Raw genomic sequence first — 26,560 nt, forward strand, 5'->3', positions numbered from 1 at the left:
CAAGGATGTCCGGTGTCAGAATCAACGTCCATTCCAAATATGAAGGTGTCTTGGTGAGGGCAAGGGCTGGGATTGACGCTAACTGCCAGTCAGTCCGCATGAACTCTGACAGGATAGGTACGTAGTACTGCATCCAATCAGACGATAACAAAATCAGCACAAACATTAAAGAAATTTGATATCATTTTTATTAATCCATTTATCATTATCCTGCTGTGAACAGAGTCTGTAGAAAACATAGCCAGAAAGAGCCATCTGAACCTCAATAACAAATGCTAGCACTTTCTCTTTGTAGGGTTAAGTTGTACTGCCACCTCAAGCAACAGCGGGGATCGATGAAAGCGTCTATTCCCCGCCATGCTCATCTTCCACAAACGTCCATTTTTGTTGGAAATTAAAATGAACCCTCACTTATAGTTCTTTGAATAATAGGCCTGTGTGAGCCTAACATTACCCTGTTGTGATTAAAACTCATAAAAATCATCCTTACAATGATGTTTCACAGAGAGAGATAGCATGACCTCTGAATATAATAGTCACATCCCAAATCGGTCCTTTTAGGTCAAAGTCACACCAGAATGTTGGGCCTAACTGCAGAATAGCCGGGACAGTAGTAGCTCTGTACATTATGTACACTCTGTCCCTCTGTACATTATGTACACTCTGTCCCTCTTTACATTAAGTACACATTCCTATCATTTAGCACAGAGTGTCCCGAGTATTCTGCAGTTGCTCCGAATATTGTGATAGGATCGTTCTCATGGAAGGCAAGCGAATGTGTGGTCTCATATTATGAGAAACACTGTGGTTTTTAGGGCAACCGTAACTGCAATTACAGGTGTGTAATGACATGATGTTGAAAAGAATACTGGCCAAATATTGAGCAAAAGCACATCAAGACACCTAGTGATATTGAAGAGCTGTTTTCTTTAACTGTTTCACCCATTTAGCAGCAACAGCAAACCATCAAGCCTATTCTGAAATATTGCCGATTCTGAAACACCAAAGCATGATCGGGCTTGCTTGTATTTATTTGTTCAACACAATCCCCAATGGTACATTGAAGTGAATTGGAAGTTGACAGATACATGTATTACACTAATTCAGACACACAGAATCAACAATGGGTGATATGAATAAAGAGTAGTAAATGCTTTTATCTAAAACTCCATGTACATTTACACTTGGCCTTTCTGTACAAAATTGAAGTAAAAGCATTTGCTAGCCTTTATTCATATCACCCAATGATTGTTCACAGTGAAAGCACTGCATGAACAGCCTGGACTAAAACATATTCCCATCTGAAAAATACACATCTATCGTATGAACATATTTTAAAAGTCTTTTACAGACGAGATGTAATTTCCTGATCAACAACTTTCCTGCGTATAAACACCTTTATTTTCACAGTCTGACTTGTTCACGGTTATATTATTTTCAGATTTCGGCTCGCTTCATTTCCTAAAAATAATTCAAAAAGTTGACAAATTACAAGCCTCTTCTTGGATTATCTCTCTGAGTTACATGAAGTACTGCATAAAACTGTCCTCTTTTTTCATTCAGCAATGCCAATGGACTATTGGCTCAAGATTCTCGTTTATCAGACAAGAGTTCCTTGGTGCAAACCCCACAGCCGGCATGAGACTCTAGACGGGTCCATTTGTCTGACTGGGCTCACTCCACTCCATGGGTCCTGGTCAGAAGTGCTCAGGCTTTAGCGTTACTACATATCGTGATGGTCTTTGGCAAGGAAACCCGATACCTCAGAAATGCCACTCATGTAGTTTTGTGTATATATCATGCCAAGGTCAGTGACACTGACCTCCTCTGATCCACACATCTAAATCCCCCTCTCGTGAAAATACCAGGCTCATGAAAACAATTGAGTTTACAGCACGGTGAGTAAAGTCCTTCCAATGAATTTTAACACCCCTACGAAGCTGAGTCTTGTAATAATATGTTCATGGCCAGGTTAATATCATTGTTAGTCGCCCTCAACGCTTGAAGGGCATTGTCTCTTTCAAAACCCATTTCGGTGAGTCTAGTGACCTGGAAAAAAATCAGTCCTGTTAGATTTAGATGACAACACTATTTCAATATACATGTAATACTGGCATGCTTAGTCTCAAAGCCAGCACCCAGCACTATTAACTTGTACATTTACCCTAGACCTCAAAGCCTTGTGGAGCCTCATCTCATAGACAAGTGTTTAACACTTCAGGCTACCATGCAATAGGGCCTGGGCACGATCTCTGGAAAACCCAGGATTGTACTTCTAAACCGTAGTGGCTTTCAAGGAATTAAAATTCCTGGCTCTTCACTAAAAGTCTGAGGCTCAATACGAGATGAATAAAAGAGGGTCTGTCAGATCAGACTAAAAGCTGTGGTCCCTTGTACCTGAGTGTCTATGCCAGGGCAAGTAAAAGATCCCACATAGGTGGACAGTAGCCTCTAGCGGACACCATACCTATGGCAATAATCCATTTCGGTATGACGCCGGCAATACGGATCTAATCTCAAATTACCTGCTCTTCAGGGACAGCTGCAGGTGTAGCCTGTAGCCCTGACGGCCCAGGGACAGGGTCCGCTGGTGGTGGTTGTCTATTTCGTAATTCCCGTATGTGATTCTGAAAGTTGTTGGCAAATATTTCTGGATTCTAAAAACGAGAGGTACAACAAGGATATGAGGAAGTGATAAAACATTAGATGCCAAGAAAAAACAAACTTTAAGAAATCCAACTGGAAGTTTTTGTACATGTCAAACGGCCCAGAAAGATCAGGTGGAGCTGTCGACCGGATGCGCTGACTGTTTTGTCCCTGGGAACACGTTCACAGGAAAATGATGGATGGAGCCCAAGCCAGCCAGTGCTTTAAGAACAGGGATGTTCCCAATGGACCCTAAATTCTCTGCTGGAGTTTAATTCTAAAGCTGTCTGATTGGAATATGCCTCCTAATAAACACTAGAATCAAGCTTTTTCCAACTTCATTAGGGTTTCTCTTACTTTTTCCCGATTTATCCGACTAAAGTCTAAACTGTCCGACTTTTCTACTTACCATTGGCTGTGGCCTTCCTATTTGAATACCTCGATTTCTAAAATCACGCTGCCTTGCTCGCGCTAATTGTTGTTCCATCCTCTCCATTTGTTGTTGTCTCTGAATCTCGAGCGTTGCGCCCATCCCCGACTGATTCATTGGTGGGGGCGACCGTAGGAGCCATCCAAGTGTTTTGGCAGCAACATTGGCTAGACGTGTGGGCACCTTAAACCATCCTTGAATTTTCCCTAAGTCTAATCTATACAGTAAACCAGACAACTGAAAAGAAATCAGATTATTTTTATATTTGGGTCCAGTCTGGAATAGTCTAGTAAACCAGACAACTGAAAAGAAATCAGATTATTTTTATATTTGGGTCCACTCTGGAATAGTCTAGTAAACCAGACAACTGAAAAGAAATCAGATTATTTTTACATTTGGATCCAGTCTGGAATAAGTCTAAATTCTATCCTATTCATAGATTTTTATATTTGGATCCAGTCTCGAATAAGTCTAAAGTCTATCCTATTCATAGATTTTTATATTTGGATCCAGTCTGGAATAAGTCTAAATTCTATCCTATTCATAGATTTTTATATTTGGATCCAGTCTCGAATAAGTCTAGTCTATCCTGTTCATAGATTTTTTTGCTGGTTTGAACATATTACTCATCATCAGAAAGACAGGTACTTACAATTCCACAAACTCCAACTATGATTGATTCTGGTGACGTACTGGCAATCTGAAAGAAAGATGGGAATCACACTCAATTAGGTCATTTATGTAATGTTCAAACTCCACTACAGCACTGTTATTTTTATCTAGGAAACGACAGACAAGAGGGCTACCTAATCAATCATATTTCTTACCTGAAGTCCCAGTATATACATGAAAGACTTTCCGGTGACTGGTATACCTAATATGTGAGTCATAGCTACTCGAGGAATGTCACAGAAATATGGTACGAAGAGAGGAAAGATGAAACCATACCTGAAACAGAGGAGAAAACATAACAAGTTGGTATTTGTTTGTGATGATCTCAATTCTCATCTGAACTGTCAGAAAGATGTATTTAGTCTCTTAATCATGCTGTCCCTATCTTCAGTGAGTGTAATCATGACATTATTCTGTGTTGTTTTCTTCATACTGGTTCAACAGAAAAAAGAAAAATTGGGACGAACTAGTTTGTCTATAAGACTGAGGTACAACCTGTCTTCGGAGGGGAGCCCTATTCACAGAAAAAGACTCCCCTGAATGCACAGTGTACCACAGCAATAAAAGAGAGGAAAACAAACTGGGAGGGACTAAAACTAACTTCATTATCAGGTCACTTGTCCTAGGGAAAAGGCACCAACTGGAAAACTAATACTCACGGGCCAGAAGGAAGATCGCCAATATTCAGCGTGATGTATTCACAAGCTGTCTTTGCCAACAGTTCCAGAGCAGTGGAGAGAGTACATGTCGCAATCAGGTAGGACTGTCAAAATAGAACAAGAATGGGTATAAATTACCAAAAGATAACTAAACTTAACTCGACTGATTTGGAAACGCAATCTTACTTTCAATCAACTTCTCAAATGATCATTAAAAGAATTGACTATGATAAGTTTTTTTCCATCACATCAGGTGAGGGGCAATTTTCCAAAAGACATCAACATGTCATTGAAACTAAAAAATTGCACCCAGTTAATACCTACAGCAAATTTAGTCGACCCATATTTTCTTTCAAAAATACGGAAGTAATATATCAGCAATGTGCCACATATCAAGTCCTTTGTGTCAAGAAAGGCCACTTTACTTGTGATAATTCTCCAGATCTGAAAAAATCAAATGGTTTTTGAGAACAAAATATCAAGGCGTTACATGTACACCCCTCCATGGCAGCTTCTCTTCTTAAATAGTGCAGCCTTGAACACCAGCATACATAGTTAACAACCGGCTGGCAATAAAAAAAGGAAACATTGCAATGGTTCTCCTTGAAGACACCATGACACTAGGCCATGATTTGATGTCCGACTTTGCAGAAGTTTAGATACAGAGTCCACTAGGAGTAGGACAGACAACTTTGTTGTTCTATAGTATAATTCTTTACTTGCCTCGAATTTCTCAAATATTCCAGCGTAGCTGTACAAAAATAGATGCCGACAATAATTCTGGAAAGGGACGTTAAGGGCAAAGGATGCCACAACGACTGTTCCCAGGAACCCTTTGCTGACTGGTGCATTGACTGAAAGAATAACAAACATAAATTTCATCAGTTATTCATTCAGTTATTGTCATCTCCATAGCCAATTGGTTTCACTCAACTCGAAAGAGTTGATGCTTCTAGACCCCACAGGGTGCTCATCGTTCAGTCAATCACTCTGAATCAGTCGATCACCAACCCTAGCCCTAAGGTGGTACCGGCGGATCTGGCAAAAACGGCCTATTCACATATAGCTGCATGTACTCCTATTGTTGAGGTTTCAGGCGACACCGCACTGTTGGCTTTAGAAATGACAAGGCCACAGCTAACTTACAAACACATAATCATGTCACATTGTACATGAACATTCATTTTCGTGCATGTACATGTAGGTGTGGAGGTATGATTATGAGGTTTCTTGAAATTTTTAGTCTCAAATTGAAATAAAATCGGTTCTGGAGGCCCATTGTTGGCACTTACAAAAACCAGAATGACTATATGGGGAGAACATATTGTTATATATTCAAATCTATATATAGCTATGTCAAAAATATGGAGCAAACTACTCCATTTGTTGATGTTATTCGATGAAAAACGGAATTTTGATCAGAAAATAATTTCTTTTAGCCCCCTATCGGTGACCTTTGAAGCTAGGTTTAGTCGGAGAACATTACTAGTTTATAGAAATTGGGAATGAAAATTTCATTTTGCTTCAAAATAAGATATATGATAAATTTGTAATATCCATAATTATTTCAAAGTTTATTATTTACATTACAATATTGTCATATTATGCTTGTAAACAAATGTTTTGTCATAAGATATTTAAAGTAATATTTTTCGTCAAAGACTAGCACTTGTTGATTAAAGATGGCGGCCTCCATGAAGGAGGAAAAAGTGTGGAAAAAACGTACAACTTTGCTATTTTCTGACCCTAATATTCCATAAATCACGCGAAAATAAGTAGCACCTAAACCATAAAGATACGTGCTATACAGTCAAGTACATTTTTGTCGGTGGCATCCTTGTGGAATGAGGCCAAAACCCTTTTTTCACCATGGATATTTTTGAGGAACTTGATTTGACAGATTCTTCCGGGGCACCACCAAAGCCCGTGATTTCGCCCGACTTTGATTTCATGACAGAATTCCTTGATGACCCTGAAGAAGATAATGCAGAAATATCTAACCTGAATTTGAGCTGTGATGATGAGCCAGAATGGTGTGATGGGTGCAAGAAGCTCAAACAGGTATGTTGCATCTCCGATCCGTTGTTCCGATTAACTGCTTGCCCTCTGGCCTCTCGCTCTAGCCCAATCAGGTTCTGAGAACAGGTCAGGATCAGATTTCAGTATTTTTGTGCATCTGATTGATAACGTCGGTCGGCGTGCCATTCCTACAACAACCTCTGATCCAAGTATGTCATAGCAGAAAGGAAAGTGAAGGTCATGTGCCCCCCCCCCCAAAAAAAACCCCCAACCAATTCCCAGTGTCTATACATGTAGGGCCTACATTTTGATTAGCTTTTGTGATTTCAACCTGTGGGAAGAGTCAACGAGCAGAGTCAATGAGATTTGAGAATCATGACCAAAATGTTCAAGAATGTAATTGTGATGTACTATACCTGGCTTTCTCATGTTTCATTTTCAGGACATCACTGGTCTACAGCAGGAGTACAAGCAAAACATCCTCACACTAAAGCAAAAGATTGTACCAACAGAGTGAGTATTGCTTTCTAAAATTTCTCTGCTTGGCGTTTGTTTGAAGATTCCTCTTAGACTTGAAAAACTTCTTTTGGTAAACAGTAGAACCTCCCTATTAAGAACACCTTCGAGACTGACAAGTGCTGTCCTTAATAGAGAGTGTCCTGTTTAGAGAGGTCGAATTGAATGGAATCAACCAATTTGGGGCCAAAACAAGTGTCCTTGATGGAGAGGTTGTCCTTAATAGAGAGGTGTCCGCTAAGGGAGGTTCCACTGAACTTGGTTAAGTAACGTTGTGTAGTCAAGGTAACCTTTGACTTCAAAGATATTTTGTAAAATCTTGGCTGTTTAGAATGTATATTGCTGGTATCATGTGACAAAATAGTTCCGAACTGTTGTCTTCACTGGGAAAATATATTTTCCCTCAGAATAACTGTAGTCAACTTTGAGCCATTTGATGGATCAATGAAGTCACCAGTCATATTCATGAATTATATTGTTTGTGGTCTGGTATGAGTCTCGCATCACATATTGTTCTTCTCTGTTCCTTTCAGTTTGCTCATCAAGAGATACAATTCCAAGTGTCAAGATATCCTTAAAAAGGTTTCAAGTCTTTATCAGGTCTTTTTTGTGATGCTGTGTTTGATATTTTGGGAATCTTTCTGATTATGGAACATTGAAAGCTAAAGTTAGAGATAATTAATGAAATTTCCAACCCAAACAGTATCAACCAGACATTTAAGACTGGCTGCCACAGCTATCCCAGCGACACAAAGAATAGGTCCAGGGCTGCATGTTTTGGAGAAAACTTCAGAAAATCAACAATTTACTTTTTATTGAATTTAAGATTATGAAACTGATAATGGTACATTCAGAAAGTGCTTTTAAGAAGCTACCAGTATGGCTACAAGTTTCAAGGAAATAAATATTGCCTCTTGTGTTCACCCATCTTATGTACCATGAATTTTCAATTGTTTCTCCTTGACCACTTTGTACAATTCGATACTCAGAACAAAAAGTTAGAAGATCTGACAAAAAAGTTTGAGAAGTCCGAAAGGGCCTGTACAACATTAGAAGCCCAGTTGCAGTCCGCCATGAGTGAATGCCAACCGGTGAAGGATGCCAACCGGCAGCTGGAGAGAGACAAACAGGACCTCATCCGAAGGTGTGGGATGCTTGGAGATCAGGTTGAAGCTTTGAAGGTAGGAATCATGTACAACATATTCGAAGTCTCGATTGTAAACGCAGGCATGATCATGTACTCCGGTCGATCTAGACTCCACTTCCTGGATTGAAGTTTTTCTCAAGTTCATTTGTCATGCTGAAATTCGACTTCTGCAGCTGTATACAAGTATGGATATAGGGAGCAAGATATCAAAATAGCATGGGATTGGAATTTCTCTAGTTGGTAACTAAGTAAAGTGAAAGTGACAACTGCAGTCATCGTGATTTTTCAGAGTACGTGCCAGCAGTTCGAATCGATGAATCGCAGCTCAGAAAACTTCAACAACGAGGCCAAGAATTTTGAGAAGAAAGTGAAACAAGCTGAAGATGCGTAAGTATTCGGGAATGAGTTGTTGACGCTGAACAAACTGATGTACACGAGCAAATTGAGACCCATGATCAACATTTGATGATATCAGAATTATGTTTGAACTTCAAACTTTCTCAAAATTGGATATAGCTGACAATGAGAGTCAAGTTCTTATTTTTGTGCAGCCGAATGACAAAAATGGTGTAGTGGCTAATTGGATGCAATTTGCTCAGATTCATAAATGGCATTGTAAAAAAATTCCTGATTTGCGAATATCTCTTTCTTTTCCAGGAAAGCAAGGGCCGAGCAGCAAGCAGCAAAGTTCCGAGGTAGGGATACTTATTGTTTGTTTATCTGTTTGGACCGAATTAATCAGTTTTGCCAACAATTACCATCCGTGAGGGTAAAAGGTTGAAATTGAGTCACAGGAGGATCCTCTTCCATAGAAGGGCGTATGCACATCTGTGGAACCACTTTTCGAAATACATGTACATTTAACTTGTATGCTAAAATTCTGGTTGTTCAGGGCAACGCGACACCCTTTTAGAAATCTGTCGCTGAAACTCTAGTGTCGAGAATTTGAACTACACTAAACTGTAGGTATGTTGTCAGTGTCTTCAGTTCTATTCCTGGCCACGAGATGTCAGCACAAATGCTTTGCGGTCAACACTAAAAGCCTGGGAAGAACTGTCTGTAAAGCACTGATAAGGTTTTGTTGAAATGACCAAGGCCAGTCATCTGTCGTGACGGTCAGAACTTCGCTAAGCGGAAGTTTCTGTAAGCAGTGCAGCCTTGCCATCAGCGCTCTTGTTATGCCTATGCATGGTCCCGAATTGGAAATTTCTAGTCAATTGTTCGCTCGATAACCTGGGTATTGTCTCATCATTATAAACAGCGATTCTCTCTTCAATTAATTAACAAAATGGAACAATTCATGATACAAAATTAATTGAGGTTTATTGGTAAAATACATGCATTTACATGTAGGGCCTATGCCATACAAATTACAATCACAATAGTAATGTTTTATGGTGAATTAGGTAATGTGACACAAATATCGGGCCTAGAAAGCTGTTTTCATTCATAATCATTTCATCAGTTAACCAAACAATGATGTCATGATTGTTTGTCATGGTTCTTAAACCTTTGACGGCAGCCCTATTTTTGAGCAATTGTGACTCGCTCTACAAAAACTAGGCGCTTGTCGCATCTGAACTTGACAGGTTGATACGGACCTGTTGTTCATTTCCCTATTGTAGACCTTTTGTGAAATCTATTACAAACTGATTTGGTCACATTTCACAGAAGGTCTACAATAGGGAAATGAACAACAAGTCCGTATCAACCTGTCAAGTTCAGATGCGACAAGCGCCTAGTTTTGGTAGAGCGGGTCACAATTGTTGTATTTGGTTTGTTATGATTGTACGTGTATCTACTCTAATCAGATCAGAAATATTTGTGTTGAAAATAGGGCATTATCCTGTCTTCGATTTTCTGTATCTATACAGTAATTCATGACCCGTGATTGAACCCTGGAAACATCAATGAATGATCTCAAAATTGAATGAAATGTTTACGTTGGATGACATATTCTACCATCTGTTGCCAAGAGAATAGATTTATCAGTCTGACTTTGGAAAGTATGAGAAACAAAAAATGTGAAAATTTCAACTTTCAGAATAAACTCGATGAATGAAGCAAAAAGCATGTCCAGAACTTGTCATTTCAATTCAAATTGATCTCTGTAATGAGGACACCTCCTTATTGAGGACAGCATTTGTCAATCCCAAGGGTGCCCTAATAGAGAGGTATTACTGTAGTTCTACTTGCCTAGGGTGGGGCCCAGACCGCCACTTGCGTGTGTACAGTATAAAACAAAGGTTGTCACTAATGTCAGCCAATACTGTTGTATGGCTTCAATGGCATGTTGTCAAACACGAAGCTTGTTTTCGTACAAACCTTTTTTCATAGCATTCGAAGCCAATAAACTGTACAAAAAGTAAACCGTAAGTCCTGTAACCTTAAGAAAAAGAAAAGCCTACATGTATAGCCACGACACAAATTTACAAACCTATCTATAAATAAAAGTCTAAGCATTGTGCGTTGGATGATTTGTTTACATTATATCTTGCTGGACCCCGACTCATTCAGGGGACCAGCTGCTGCCATGGCTGATACTTCTGATAACATTTCAAGGCCTTACATCTACTTGATCATGCCTGGCGTGGCGCCAAGCTATGCCAAGGGCACCAGAAAACCGCCACACTGACCGCTGACCCCAGCAGCTTGTTTTCTTCTCAAAATATTTGGGGGGGGACTTAGCAATCGCATTAATTTTTTTAGCCTAAAAATCACTCTAATTGGTTCTGAATATTGAAAAGTCTATCCCAAAAAGTGACTTTTGGGTTGTTTTCCACACGCCAGTGCAATCAGACCAAGTCCTGAATTCAACCCGCCACCTTTGCTAACATGACTTATAGGCCAATGATTTGCAGGTATGTAAGAGCAAACTACACACCATCTGTCTCACCATGCATCATACTTTACTGTACAGATTTAGGAAACATTTCATTATTCTTTTTTTATATAAAAATAAAGCTCAATTTGTGTTTTTACAAATTTGTTTTATAACATCAAGCTGTATCAATTATTAGCTTGTTGCTATAATTCATCATTCATTGTAATGTTTTAAAACTGTTCAGCAGTTATTTGGATCTCAGTTAGTTAAGAAAAAGTCAAGGTATGATGAGTCTGTTTCCATGGTGATGATTATGGAAATTAAGTGTCCTGACAGTCCATATTAGCTGGAGTGTAATGAGCTAGTTTTTGACTGGCTTTCAGTTCTCGTCGGTATCTTAGCTGTGAAAACACTGTGCAGATGATAAAAATGAGAAGCAGGACACAATTAACACCGAGAATGATCATGCCTTCCAGCCAGTAAGACGGCATGATGTACACCTTGAATATTGCGGTCCCGTTTTGCCCTGCCTCACTTTGACAAACGTAATCTCCAGAATCGGCCTCCGTTGCATTGAAAATAGTCAAGGTCAAGGTCGAATTGGCAATCTGAACTGTCATCCGTGTATTGTTCAGGTCCTGAATCGGTACGCCCTTAGGTGAAATCCACTTCAATGCCTCTACCTCAGTTTCATTTGCAATTTCACAGTTAAGTTTACCGTCCATGCCGTTCTCGATAACGAGTTGTTTTGGGGTGATTTTTAGGCTCTTGTCGTCCGTCGCTGCCTCGGAAGAACTGGCCACCGGGAGTGATTGGAATGTTGTGAAGGCTACTGCCACAAGGGTCAAGTAAATTGAAGAATGTCTCCCCATCATAACGCCTGTGGAGCACTTGTCTTGAGCAGCAAGATCTGAAACGAAAAAAAAGAACAATCAATCAGTACAATAGTCAATACCAGAATGAAAATTGAGCTTTTGGGGGGGGGGGATTTGTCACATGTATTGTAAGGTCTCAGGGATTCTGGAAATGAGCCGTCAGCTTTTGTCTAGGTTAACGCCACCACCTGCCATGCTAAACATCTACCAGTACCATCCTACGGCACCAGGTATGGTAACCGACTAGTCACTACATAGTCTAGCAGCGACACCGACAGTGTGTGGAGAAAACAGGTATTTCTAAATCTATTCTTCCTTCCAGTAAATAATTTGAACAATCAAAGAAGACAATCTGAGAACCTAACTTTTCTTTATAACTTAACCTACCTGTATAAAATGATTAACTTTGCTTTTATTGTTAATTCGGCAAAATCATGTCAGGAAAATGAAAACATTTGACTCTGCTGACCTGCATCCATTTTGTTTGTCACATGATAGGTCACATGATCTAGCAGTTTACATTTTATAAACCAGGTGTCAGCACTATACAATGGCAAAATCATTCTCCAAGCGTCGTCAATGGTGATCATTGTCGCCCAGCCTGTCTCACTCGACCAACTCTCTCTGTGCTCTATGTGAGGATTTCAGCGGGTGCATGTAAATTGGACATTTGGCCCGGCGCCCGGGAGATTGTGGCAAAAGCCTTCTCAAAGCTTTTGCTTTGAGAACCTCATCACCAAATCAACAAATAAAATGAATATGAAATAAATAAGAAACATGATTGAAAAACCTCCTCAAACAGCAGTTATCATTATCAAATCTCAATCCCCCAATAAAACTTTTACCCTTACTGGAGTATGACGCAAGATTTTCTTTCTTCAAAACATTTGGTCAAGAAACTTTTAGGCTACTGAATTACCCTACTCAGAGATGTTTACAGAAATGTTAGACTTGAGTAAAGTGATCCCCTTGGATCCTTCAGCTGCATGCAAATGATATTATGTACAGGGTATTTTGATTGTGACCTTGGTGAATTACTTCACTCTCCTTTTCAGCATCAAAGAACAAAATGTTTATCACCTGGTCACTAGTTCATCCTCAGCTTCTGGGACACTCATCTCTCGTTGTGCAAGGGGAGGAGCATGCGTCCGACCCTGGTGTTAAAGGGTTAATGCATTTGCACCGTCATTTTCCAAGATATAGTCCTGTGGTGGTATTTTGAGCAAAGGTTGTCTTTCTTTTTGCAGAAGACTTCAACAACCAGAAGAATGAACTAATCAGACAGAAGCGACTACGACGTGCTCGTGAGGACCGGCTGACTAAAGTTGAGAAGACCCTTGATGAATACTCCAAGCTGCTGAAGAGTCATGGTAAATGCGTCTGTTCATGTGTTGTTTATTTCAACTTTGTAAATAACCCCCCAAAAAATCAAGAGCTTTCCGGTTTATAGTAATGATACGTTTTGACAATTCAGCACTTTTGGAAGTTTCTGATTCCACATGCTCATGAATGAGTTCATCAGAGTTCTTATCATTCATGTGCATGTGTAACTGTAAACAACCCAAAAGAATGATTCCTGACGTTACAGTGTGTTTCCAAAAAAAGATATCTATTCTAGGTCTCCTTCCCGGCGCTCCAACTTCCAAATTTTACACGGCCAGAAGGACGTCTGCAGGTATCGAAACTGTTGAACGGGTTGAAGCAATTGTTGAAGATTTCTCAGAGGATGACGTCAATGACGACATGGAAGGAGTTGCGGTTGAAGCAGACGTCAGGGACGTTGTGGAAACGAAGGAAGAAGACGGTGGGTGTTTGCACTTTTGCCCCTTTTTACCCAGGGGTATCAGTGGCAGAGTGGTTAACATGCCTGGGCTTATAACCAGAATGTCATAGGTTCGACACTCAGACGGATGAACACTGTTTCCTTACATCTTTGTGTCCTTGGGCAAGGCACTTAACCCTACTTGCTTTTCTCCATCCACTGGAGTAAATGGGTACCAGGCCTGCCTGGGAAGTTAACATGCGATGGACCAGCAGCCTATCCAAGGGGAGTAATACTCCTAGTCGCTTACTGTTACTGTTGCCCGATCCTGCTCGGGCAATAGCACAGCCGACTATACCTTATAACATGAACTTAATTCCCAACTCTGAACTGTAGTAAAATGCATTCTTGACTTGTCTCATGAATATTTTGGACCAAATATTTCCAGATGACGGTGACTGTGCCCTTCTCGATAAGCTCCTCCAAGACATGAGTGAAGCTGTACGGCCGGATACCGGGGTTACAGCGTCAACGTCCTCAATACCGTATGATGGAGACTCGGACAGTGATCTCTCTGTTGGTTTTACCAATCTCCTCAATATGCAACCGGCTCTCTCACCCCTGCCACCGTCACCAGTTATTGAGGTAAGAGCTGTGCGGCCTAAACTGGTCATTCCACTTAACTTGCTTACCCCCCCCCCCCCCCATTCACACTACTGTATAAGGAACAGCACCACATATCCCATGGGGATGTCTCAGTACGGCTCATTTTGAGGTAGGACTTCCTGGATTTGTTGAAAATTCCTCTAACTAACGGACAGAAAATGCTAAATTTCACAAGTAGTTGGCCCGGGAATTGCCTTCAGAAAATGTTGTGCAGGGTGCCCTTTATTAGCAGTAAAAAGACATTAAGCTGGCTGACATCGTCAAATGTGATCTGTGGCCTTGCCCCTTTTTCAAATTTGAACCCTGGATTATTTTTGCCAATGATGGTCACCCTGGACTGTATAAGTAAACATTTTATTTCAGCTCGTTTCTGACTCTGAAGTAGAGGAAGTAAAAGTGCCGAGCTTAGCCAGAAAAAGACAACTTCGTGGACGAACGAAACAGCCTTCTCCATTGGCCAGGAGACATTCGAACCAACTTGAAAAAGAAATAGTAAAAAAGTCGCCAAAAATTCGAACAAAATCGGAAAAATCTCAATCAACTTTGGTGGAAAGAGAATCAGTTGGAATGAAAATAAACTCTGGGAAGAAGGGAGATAAAATTTACAATGCTGTGAAGTTTGTCAGTGGTGGAATTCAGACTTTAGAAGGTGGCAAAGCAATAATTTCCAGTCGATTATCTGATGATGAGGACAAAGCGACTCAGCGGATTTCACCCTCTGGTGAAAACATCCTCAGAAATGATTTGTCATTATCCGGCTCTTCAAGTGATGAAGAGACTCATAATTACGACTGCGGGGACGATAGTTTCTTTGCATCAGCTCCGCCTGGTGGGCTGGATGAGAAGGAAAATGCTCAAAATACGGAGAATGGAAGCCAGTTTGACTTTCACGAGTTGTATAAACAGCTGCCGCGGCAATCGACAAGGAGTTTTGAGGTGAATCAGAACTTGGACGAGACCCAGTTGTCGCCGAGGAGAGCTAGGATAAGGTCATTGCCTGGAGGTCAGATTTCAAGGTCACCTGCGGAGGTGCGTAGAAATGTTAAAGGTGAAGGTTCCAAGTCGCCGCTGAGGAGACGAAGCATCGGGTCGCCGATCAGGCGGTCACCAAGGTTACGCTCGGAGTCGTCAGATGACGGAGGAATTAAGGAAAGGTTACGGTCAAGGTCACCACTTCGTAGGAACGATGCATTTGATGAAAGGTCAAGGTCACCCAGGGGGCACTTATGTCGCGATGATAATTTCGACACTGAGGCAAAGGGGTGTAAAACACTGGATTCTGTGAAACCTGTAGCTCCCAAAGATGCGATCATTTCTCGGAAAACACGAAAACGAACTGTTAGTTTGAACGAGCCTACTGTTACCCGTGACAAATCTCCTGCGTCTGGAGATAAGAAAGTTTTCACTAGATCTCGTAGTCATTTATCCGTTGTGTTCAAAGACAATATGATTGAGTGCCTAGGTGATGGGAAATTGACCCGGTCTTCGAGTTCCCCCGATGTTAGCCCGATTAAAACTGCTCCTAATCAGGATGGTTCTGCTAATATTGAGAGTACGATCCAACAATTCGTTCCAAGTGTTCAAATTGACATGCTCAATACCAAAGGTGCTAATTCAAATTCTGGTGCTAAAGCAAAAACCTCTGAAGATGATGCCGAACTTTCTGAAAGCAATATTGAAAATTCAGATGAAGCCAATGTGAGCATTGGTCGGAGATCGCTTCGTTCTCATTCCACATCAAGTGATGTTGTGGAACTGCCGAAAGCTTGTTCGAAATCGTTTCAACAGAGAAATAACTTGGTCGCGAAAAGGCTTCGTAGTTTAGGACGGAAGGTACAAAAGGGGGGTAAAGGCGGGAGTAAGGTTTGCGACGGGGTTTCGCGGGACCAGGGCGTGCTGACTGCTAAAAGGACTTTAAGGGGACGCAGTTTGACTCTGAAGGGAGATGAAGTAGTGTCTGATCAGAAACTGGAGGAGAAGGCAGGGGAATCGAGTGACAATGACAAGGGAAAAGCAGGCAATGTAAACACACAAGCAGACGATGAAAACCAATGTGCAGACGTTGTGAATATGCCAGCAGACGACGTAAACAAGCAATCAGATATTGTGAATGAACAAAGTAACGATGTGAATAGACAAGCAGATGTGGTGAATCAACGGGCAGATGATGTAAACAGACAGGCAGACAGTGGAAATGAACAACCAGACAATGGAAATAAACATGGAAAAGATACTAGTGAAGAAGAAGATCATGTAAATAAACAAGCAGACGTTAAAACCAAACAGATGGAAAAGTACAATGAGTTTGCTAAATGTGCAAAAGAGGAGAAAAATGATGAGACAGTCATTGAGAAGAAGAAAGACGACGTAGCAGACGACAGTGAAAAGCTTTCTGGGAAAAACGCTGATCTGAAAAGTGGGCTACGCACCCGTCGGGAACGGAAAAGTAGCGAGGGGTCCTGGGAGGGTCGAAGGAAGAAGAGGGGCAGTGGTGGCTTCACGGTCAGCGAGGTGAAATTCCTCGATGTTGCAGAAGATGGCGAGGATGGGCCGACTTCTCCTGGGTTTAGGGGCAAAAGAGCGCGGCTTGGAAAGAGTTATAGCGAGGATTGGGGAAGGGCGGAGAGAGGTGCTCTCAGCTTGAAGACTCTGGATACACCGACAAGAGAAAGAAATGTCACCATTAGGTCAAGTCCAAAGTCTCCTAAAGGGGGCAGTCCTCTGTCTCTGGATTTGAATACATTTGAGGAGAATGCTTGCGGCATGTCATCCAAAAGAAATGCAAGATCAGTCAACCCGAGGTTGCTTTGTGATACATCCGACCCCAATGAATTGGACACAGACAATCGAACTGATAATGAAGCCGGTAATTCCTCCTTACTCTCATTTCCTGGAGTTGCATCTCATTTTGAAACTGAAAAGACTCCTGATTTTAACATGGACATTAATGAAATTTTTAAAGAAATTCACTCGGGGACAGATCTGATGAATGATGTTGATAATGATTCCAATGATCAAGGAGAAAATCAGAATGCAACAAGTGGACATTTTACTTTGACGGTTGATTCTGAAATCGAAGAAGCATTCCGAGGCAAGGGTTCTGAGTCCACTGAGCTTGCCGTGGACCCAACCTGCCGTCGTGGCTCGAAGCGTCTAAAACCCTCCGCTAAGAAGTCTAAAAAGACATCTAGTCATGATTCAGATGTTTCAAAGCCGAGCAATAAATCGAAAGACTCCGGAGACATCAATGATAACATTGCACCGCAGAACTTCACGTCGCCAATTTACGTTCCGTCAAACAGTGGTTCTGTGAATGAATCAGAGTTGCCGCCGTTTATCCGCATGAGTCAAAGCTGTGTTACTGTCGTTTCGCCCGAGACGAGCGGGATCCCAGGAGGATCTGGTGGTGGGTCGGTGGGACGCTCCGAGACGCCTCTCAGTATCTCCTCAATCGAATCCACGGCTTCCTCTCCAGTGTCGCCACTCCCCATGTCACCGATAACAATCCCCGAACTGATAACCCCGATATCCCCCTTGCCTCCAACTCCAGAACCGCTTAGGCAGCGTTCGCCAGCTTCAGACTCCTCGTCGCCAGGTCTAAATGTGAGCCTTGCAAACTTTGAACAGACGCCGACCCCAAGTATCGTTTCACCGTTACCAGAGACGCCTTACAAACCAGATTCGCCGGTTCCATCGACGTCGTATTTTGAATCTCCGGCTAGATTTGATGCATCTGTACCCAAAGATGTCTTGACTGTTAAGCCGCAATCCAGACGGAATCTTAAAACCGCATTCCGCGATTCTGGTGATTTATCTGATGGCGAAACACAGGATAGGAACTTGCCAAAAAATGGTAACTTGCCAAAAAATAGTGACATACTGAAAAATTCTGGCTTGCCGAAAAATAAGAAAGCGCAGAAAAATAGCAGGGCAGGTGCTAATTTGGTCAGCGCAGATATCTCTCAGGATGATTTGCCACCTGGGCAGCAGGGGGAGATCGAGGATGCGTCTGCAAATCTCACTACAGGCGAATCTGTAAAACTTTTGAATAAGAGGGAGAAGCGGGCGAAACGACGAGCTGAGAGAGCTGCTTGCATTGAGGAGTCGGGACTGGGACCAGCAGCTGAAACTTCATCTAAGCCTACTGATGCTGGAACGACGAAGCCGGCTTCGAAAACGAAGACAAGTAGGACTGCTAATTCAGTCCAAGGTAGGTTTCATTCATTCTCATCGGTTGAGGAAGGTTTGTGTGTGATGCAGATATTGATATTGAACTAGATTTGATAAGAGGGCGTGATAAAAGGATTCCCTGTGCTAGTGTGAATGGTTTTTGTTGTTCTGGGAGACAGTCGAGAAATGTGTCTGTCACTCGGCCAACACTAATCTGGCACGCTTGGTCTCATTTAAGAACAAGATGATGTGCGTGAGATCAAACCTCGATAAATGAAAACGTTTCCATGCCTCTTCAATTCTTTTCAGCGATTCTGCTGGATAAGTTGATGACCGCCAGGACTCCGAAAGCTGTTGAAACGGTCGGCGCAGAGATCGTCAAGGCCAATCCTGCAGTGGACTGCCTCAGCCTAGCGGAGCAACTAGTTAGAGTAAGTGAATGTGTAGTGGGCGCATTTCAACTTGCCAGGGCTGGATGGAACTTCCCTGTAGCTCAATTGGTGAAGTGATTGCCTTGTAAACCAATGGTCTTGGGTTCAAACCCTATATGGCATTTGGTGTTTTTCCGCTGTCACATGTTTTTATTTTAGACTGTTGGAGATTTCAATCTAAAGTTCTCCCACAAGTCTTAGAATCAGAACTGATAAATTGAATTTGAGACCATTTCTTTCACCTTTAACCTTTAACATTTCGAAATGCCTCCGCAGGTGGCTTTGGAATCTGACCATTATACCTTGGATCAGTGTACTTTCCCAGAATACTTTTTATCCCAACAGGAGACTCGGTAGCAAGGCATTGTATTCTGAGCAGGATCAACCAGACCAAGTCCTGCAGATGTAAATTTCGATCCTCAATTGGAGACACCTTCAGCTGTCGTGTTTGAATGTGTTTTCCTCTCGCTAATTTGTATCTTTTCTTCAAATAGTTTATGGAGAAGAGGGAGTCCAATCTGATGAACGTCCTTCTGTTGGGCGCTGGGAAGGAGAGGGAACGTCATTGCCAACCCTTGCTCTCGGACATTGAGAAGAGATTCATACGTTTGGTGCTCTATTTGAAGGATAATCTGGTCAGTATGAGTACTTTCATATTGGTGGTACTGAGTACTCATTGGTGTACTGAGTACCTGTTGGAGGTATCACTCAGTTGGTGGTAGTAATGAGTACTCACTGGTGGTAGTACTTAGTACTCACTGGAGGTAGTACGGAGTACTCATTAGTGGCAGTACCGAATACTCACTAGTGGCAGTATCGAGTACTTATTAGTGGTTGTGTCGAGTACTCATTAGTGGGTGTGTCGAGTACTCATTAGTGGGTGTGCTGAGTACTCATTAGTGGTTGTGCCGAGTACTCGTTGGTGGTAGTGCTGAGTACTCATTGGTGGTCGCACTGTGCACTCGACAACAGTGATTACTCTTTCGTAATAAAATGCAAGTGCTGAAGAAGAGAGTTGAACATTGATGGGTCGTCTGCTGGTGAATGATGTCACTACGACGTAACAAATGTAAACAATGATGACAACTGTGGTTACAACAGATAGGTCTGTTGATGTCTTACAGTACCGGCGTCATTAATTCCTCTCTCTTACTTTCCAGGATTCATTTTGGTCACCACTCCTGCGAGCTCTCTCCTCCACCATTCTCAGTGACAAGCCTCTGAAAATACTCGCTCGGCTAGGGCTTTGGTAAGTTTGCCATGTCTTTTATGCAGATTCTTCTTCAGTGTTTGCTGGTTATGAGCATTTTGTTGCGTATGGTTGGATACAAATTGGGTTTAGTCATATGCTGACTCCGTCTTCCTCAATATGCTGTCCACTTGGATCATAAAATCGTTCTTGCCCAGGCAAAGGCCCCAGGTTCAAGGAATCTAGTCTTTACACCATGCAAAGAACATGGCTTGAAGTTAAGTGTCTTGCCTAAGGTCTGTAACATTTGGGCGACTCCGTCCTGACAGCTTCACTTCGTAATCTAATTATGTTTTGTTTTCAGTCGAATCTTCACTGGCCTTTGCCGCTTATCAGCCAACGCGGACCAACTCCGCGTTTTGATATACGATATTCTTATGAAAAGGGATCTCAGCCACTCAATGTTGTTGTCGGCGATGAGTGGAGTTTGGAGGACGGTGCTTGTAAAGGAGCGTGATTGGTCAAACGCTGCAATTGGTCCGGTCACCATGATCGATGTGATAGAGTATGTTGTCTTGAAGGATTGTGATCTGAGCAAGGTAAGTACTACTGTGAAACCTCTCTATTAGCGACACCCTCTGAACTGACAAGTGCTGTCCTTGATAGAGTGGTGTCCTGATTAGAGAGGTCAAATTGAATGGATACAACTAAATTGGAACCAAAACTAGTGTCCTTAGTAGAGAGGTTGTCCTTATTAGAGGGGTGTCCACTAAGGGAGGTTCTATTGTATATCAATATATAACTTTTGGGACTGTTCTGTCGTTTATTCCAGGCTCAGTGGAACCTCTCTTTACCTCTACTGACAAATGCTGTCCTTAATAGAGAGGTGTCCTGATTACAGAGGTCAAATCGAAAGGAAATTTGTGGTTTATAGTAGTTTGTGGTATCCTAAATGTTATTCCCACTTAATTATATACAGCTCACTCCAAAAACATTCACCTCTTTTCAGCCATGCCAAATCTTGATTAAAATCTGTGGCTGGAGAATGGAAAGGGTCCAGCAGACGGATGCCAGAAGTTTAGCTCTTAAAATCATCAGCCAACTACGGTCATACTCGAGGAAGAAAACCGACAGAAAAGGCATGTTGATCTTCCATTCATTTCATCATGTTCGACAACATATTCCTGACATCAAGTACATGTTTTTCGATTCTCTTCCAGGCCTTTTAGACCTCAGTGAGAGTGCCTTAGTCAGAAAGCTAGTTTTAACTCTGCAATACATATGGTGAAACAGTCAGATTCATATTGAATATGTTGACAAATTCTTCAGTTTTACAATTTATCCTTTTCAGAGGCTGTTTTTGAGCTCCACAAAGCCTTGGAACTCCTCGCGATAAGGCAGGGTTGGCCTTGGACGTACGACGTTTTCATAAAAGAGATCGTCTTCCCGGCGATGGAGGAGTTGAGTGACAAGTTAGAGAAGGCTTCAAACAATGAACAATCAACATTCAATGACTTTCTTGTGAATTTGCTGCATTCTCTAGGTAAGAATACGATGGTTTGTATGTCGTCAGTCATGGAGAATGTTGCTTGCTGTCATTGGTTGCGTGTTTCCGCATTAGCTAGTGTCTTGTCCCAGATTGTTACCAAGTTTTTCTTGAAAATGTATAATTATCATCCTTGACAAAAATTTCACAAGGTGGCATCAAAATACAAAGGTTGCTAAAAAAAAACCTGAAAAAATTTTGTGATCGACCAAAAAAACATGAAAATTTTATTTCATTTTGAACTTTCCACAAAAAAATACGGCGAATATTTGGCGATTTTCGATATGAGGGTGCAATCTATATCTATCAATGTTTTTACAGGCGAGATATACTCCTGTTGTCCCCCGGCGTACACAAATCGTGTGGTTGAAATCATGAATAAGCTCGCTGAGCTGCTTCAAGTTGACAGATCACCCGCAGGTAAGGTCAGGCCAATTTTAGCCAGGGTCGGTTTGCTTGACTGTATTTTAGGAACGAGATACAAAGGCTTGCTGTTGGAGGATGAACTTTTTAGAATTCTGTGATATTCATTAGATTTAAGCCTTGGGATTCCGTTCTGGCAAGCGAAATGATATCAGTGTCCTGTCCAACTGAATAATTCCACTAATCCAAAATTTCTGTTTTGTATTTTTGCAGTGCCATGGCATATCCAGACCAACGCCCTTGAGACACTTCTGATTTTATCGCCATTCAGTTTGGATATGGTTGCCACGGTGACAACAAAATGGACGACATATTGCAGTAAAAACTCTTTAGATATTCCCACAGAAGTCGAACAAAAAATTGAGACATTCCGAAGCAGATTCAAGGAACGGTTACCATATCTGACCGCCAAGTAGAACCTCAGTCAAATTAGGACTTCCCCGAAGATTTTTTTTTTTAAAGTGATTTAAAGACGGAGAAGAACTTCGAAATGACCACATTAAAACAAGTTCAGAATTGGACTGGGCACTTAACAAGTAAAAATCAGGTCATTATAGAAGGCTCAATTATGATTTGGGTGTGCTACTCTGATGTAATAGTGTATATGGAGTTTATCTCTTGATGAAGTGCTTGGAGTTTACTACAGTGATGTGTGGAGCTTGGATGTATCACTTTTGCGTAATTATGCATGAATTTCTGCACAAATCATTATAATGCTATCATGTCAAAATGACGTAGTCCACCATTCTCATTCAAATTGGACATCTTGCTCAGCGATTGCACTTAAAGTTTGCTTTTTTCAAACTTGATAATCAACATCATGCAAGTACTGTAAGTCTTGAAAATGTTTCAAGTGTTATATTTTTGTGAATGGCCTGTCATACGCAAAGTTCAAATGCATTTGAATTTCAAATCTTATGCAGTAAGTAAATTTTAAAAGCACAAAAGTATAAATGTAGAAAGGCCTATTACATAATTACTAATAACATTCAGGTACGTATTTAAGAGGATCTTATTCATAATGCATACTGTTAAAATAATATTGTGAGCATGACATGCAATTATCATGTAATTAATGACAAAATATTTAACAAGAACGAATATGTTTAGAGCATTTATACCCTGTGCAGTATATGTTTATTCAGGGAGTTTAAAGAGAAGTTGATACATTACTACATGCCAAGTCTTGAGAAAACGTCTATAATCATGACAGTGAGTACACGCAAGATTTCTTCATACCCTGCTCATCCATCATTATCTTTTTAAGTGTTGTAGTGATGCAGGTGCTATTTTAAACATGTTCAATGCTCAAGTTTTCTATTCAAGAGTAGAATTTAGTCATTTTATGGCGGGAAAACTCCCATCGATAAAGGCTTAGAAATTAGTAGTTGTATAACACTGTTTGTTGGCTAGAGTATGTAAACATGGATGAGAATCCTCAAGATTTCTGATTTTTTTTTTTATCCGGATTAATAAACCAATAAGATTTCAAATTATTTTGACTGAAAATGACCCCCAATTCATTTTTTTGGACTTCAGGCCTAAAAATTTATTTCAGAAAATCAAAATCTGATAAAAAGCTGTAGTCCTTCCTTGAAAAGTGTGTCAGCAATATTTTTTTCGTTTTTTTAGAGAGGCCACTCGTGTGTATCTATTTTGAACAAGAAATTTCTGGATTTTTTTATCCTGGTCATTCTTCTCTCTGAGATTTGAGGGTATGCTCGAAGCATGATGATAATTAGTTGAAGTATCAAGTAGTTTATAGATGTAGTTTAGCGATACATGTAGTTGACTAGTAATTGTGTCTCAAAGGAGATAGTTTTGAAGTTGTGGTTGTGACTTGGCAGTAAAAATGTAAGATTTTTCTTCAATAGCATCCCGCGAAGATGACGTCACTGCAGCTGCTGCCCTCTATTTCCCCATCGCTGAATTACAGGCAATGTCGGACAAACATGCGGTTTCGTAATGGATTCAGACTTTCCAACTAGGGCAGTTAGATTCAATCTGGCACATGTCTGAGTGTTGGAAATACTACATAATTGTTCTGAATATTTCTCTCTCTGACTCTATGGTATCATTCATGCTAAAAACAATGCAGGGTCAAAGATAATTGACTTTGAAATAAGCTCAAATGCGTAGAAATAAGTGTCGATGTCCGACTGTCACGTGACTAAAACGTCATCAATATCTTATGCAAATGACCTTGTGAGCTATAAATAGTAACTTCGCAGAATGCTATTACTCCGATACACAGCTTATAAAAATGTAGTGTACTTTTTGTTCCTTCAATGAAAGGCCTAAGGGATTGTCATTGGGACCCCTGCTGTAATGAAAAATATCCATTTCTCTTCTTTGACAATTGTCACAACCAATAGGTCAGGATCACTCTATGATGTGTCAGTCCCAGGAAGTCATTAAAACGAACTGGAACCGCCGAGCGATTTATTCAACTTTTCGACTTTCACCGCCCGAGAAAGTCAAACTTCCAACTTCCTATTCGAGTTCAGATTTGTAGCTCCGCCCCCAGTGCCCGAGCATGTGCAGTTCAATTTGTTATTATTGAGAATCATGTGAGAATCACGTGAGTCATGCGATCTTTCATTCATGAATTTTCGTAGTAAATTCCATAGTAGTGAAACGGTCACCAAAATTACCTTCTCATTTTCGTAACCTTTTATGTAAACCTAGTTCCAGGCACAACGGTTTATTTCGTTTATTTTCGGACAAATTGTCAACAACTCTTTCTATCAATTTCCTGGATGCGTCGCCATTTTATCGGTCATGTGACCTGGACGGCGGCCATCACTGTTTACAATTTTCTCGTATTTTTATTGGTTCTTCCTATCACGTGAGTGGCTGAGGAATGCCGAATGATTCCTTTCCTACAGCACCGCTAAAGTTAAAATTTCATTGTTACCTCTCTAACAAAAACTTCTGTTATCTTGCAAATTTGGAATTTATCTCGATTAATCGTAAGCTTATTTAATCACTCCTTAGCATGTGCCTCGAACTACGGTGTTTTAAGTTATATTCAGTGCGATCTCTGCCAGGAAACGAAGGCTTTTGTATCGGGTTGCTTGGTGATCTTTTCATATTTTAATTGGGGGTGTCTTTGTGTGCGCAGTGCATTGTGGATCGGAATGTCAGTTGAATTATCATGTGGTCACGTGGACTTCGGGTATTTAATGGGATAGCGTGGGTTTCCGAGCAGACCGGCTCAGATGCGATTAGACGCAGACGATTTTCTCCTCTTGCTAAGAGTCGAGCATTGGTACGTTTTTTTATCTCCTCCTTTCTTCAGGAGTTGAGGGTACCCTTTTTATTCCTCTGTCTGTGGAGAGGCCAGTGACTTGCTCAAGTCTCTGACTTATATAAATTCTTTTTTTTTTTGCATACCCCTCGTGCTGCTGGTGGATCACTGGGGCCTTGCGGTCACTGCAGACCATTTCGAAATCGCTAGACCTCCCGATATGCGTGTTGAGCTCGCGTAATTTTCTTTGGACCAGTTTTTTTGCTTCTGGCGAGCTCACCAGGTTGGACTGGTAAACGGGCCCAGAATCTCTTGTATCGGGTAACTTCAATTGCGGGAATCTTTCTGTTTTGCTGGGGCAAAACTTGTATACACCTGGAATTGAGGTGTCGGTTGATTCTTCTTGGAATAGTTTTATTCCAAGAGGTTTTTTTTTTAATACTTTTCCATGCCGGTCTCCTGAGGATTAACCCCTTGCCATTCTGCCTTGATTTGCAACAGTTGCTAACTGTTGCCCTGACGACGTATCTCTGAAGTTATTGTATGCCACGGATGAGTGGTCTGTCTCCCTGATGTTTTATGAGGGACCATTTATGTGCGATTGTGTTGAATATTGTGATGTACCTGTATATATTAATGTTGTAACCGGGTGTGGGTGGGGTGAGTATTGAGAATAGATGCCGTATATTTTAACTGTTGGCCTGGACTTTATTTAATTGGATTACCCGCCTGATGTCAGTGTATATCAGGGGGCGTCATTTTTGGCCGAGATAATTTATGACAAGGAGGATTAGTAAGTTTGGCCAGAGGCTCTGACCTGGAGGTCACCACTGGCACTTTTAGCCCCGAGGTTGTGACAGTAGTGACGTCACTGAATGATTGACAGCTAGGCGCCATGTTTCATTCATGCCTCGTTCTGATCACCCAATACGCGGGAAATGAAAACGAGGTCATACGAACTGGCTTGGCGGTTCCAGTTCGCTTTTCCAGTTGAGCATTTCCGAAGCAGTTGGTTGTTGATTTCATTGAGTTGTATGGCTTGCAGACACAGAGGGGAGTGTGTTTACCCAGTCAAAATGGGGGTATTTGGTGTGATAAAAGAAACTTTCCAGTTGTACATTGTAATTTCTTTTGTGAAAAGTGTTTATATTTCTAGTAAAATCCTGTCACGCCAACAACTGGTTTGTGAAATAAAGGTGAAGTTATAATGTATTTTTGAGTGCTGTTTATTTCTTTTTGGCATCCCTGTGCACTGCAGACTCGACTGATTTCCAGGAAACCATCCTTCAAGTCAGAAAGCCAACTCGACAAGTCACAAAAGGGTTAAAAAGCTGG

The 26,560-nt window shown here is 41.2% G+C and overlaps 2 protein-coding genes across 2 annotated transcripts; one reads left to right on the forward strand and one right to left on the reverse strand.

The window, feature by feature from the left end:
• Positions 1 to 170: 170 nt before the first annotated feature.
• On the reverse strand, positions 171 to 5,850 carry LOC135494578 (ubiquitin-associated domain-containing protein 2-like). The gene is made up of 9 exons (XM_064782674.1): positions 5,700 to 5,850; positions 5,131 to 5,261; positions 4,732 to 4,851; positions 4,408 to 4,511; positions 3,904 to 4,024; positions 3,729 to 3,776; positions 3,056 to 3,313; positions 2,526 to 2,657; positions 171 to 2,049 (listed from the first exon to the last, which is right to left on the reverse strand). Exons 1-9 carry the CDS (start codon positions 5,728 to 5,730, stop codon positions 1,933 to 1,935), a joined length of 1,062 nt encoding a protein of 353 aa, XP_064638744.1. The 5' UTR covers positions 5,731 to 5,850; the 3' UTR covers positions 171 to 1,932.
• A 266-nt stretch (positions 5,851 to 6,116) lies between these two features.
• Positions 6,117 to 26,418, forward strand: LOC135494383 (uncharacterized). Its single transcript, XM_064782303.1, has 18 exons — positions 6,117 to 6,468; positions 6,869 to 6,939; positions 7,476 to 7,542; positions 7,797 to 8,123; positions 8,379 to 8,476; positions 8,747 to 8,784; positions 13,036 to 13,158; positions 13,407 to 13,592; positions 13,999 to 14,195; positions 14,580 to 18,426; positions 18,696 to 18,817; positions 19,312 to 19,452; positions 19,978 to 20,066; positions 20,371 to 20,605; positions 21,016 to 21,145; positions 21,358 to 21,549; positions 21,874 to 21,972; positions 22,189 to 26,418. The coding sequence occupies exons 1-18, from the start codon at positions 6,277 to 6,279 to the stop codon at positions 22,389 to 22,391; spliced, it is 6,357 nt and encodes a 2,118-aa protein (XP_064638373.1). The 5' UTR covers positions 6,117 to 6,276; the 3' UTR covers positions 22,392 to 26,418.
• Positions 26,419 to 26,560: the final 142 nt, after the last annotated feature.

This window comes from Lineus longissimus, chromosome 10 (genome assembly GCF_910592395.1).
Source record: "Lineus longissimus chromosome 10, tnLinLong1.2, whole genome shotgun sequence".
NCBI lineage: Eukaryota > Metazoa > Nemertea > Pilidiophora > Heteronemertea > Lineidae > Lineus > Lineus longissimus.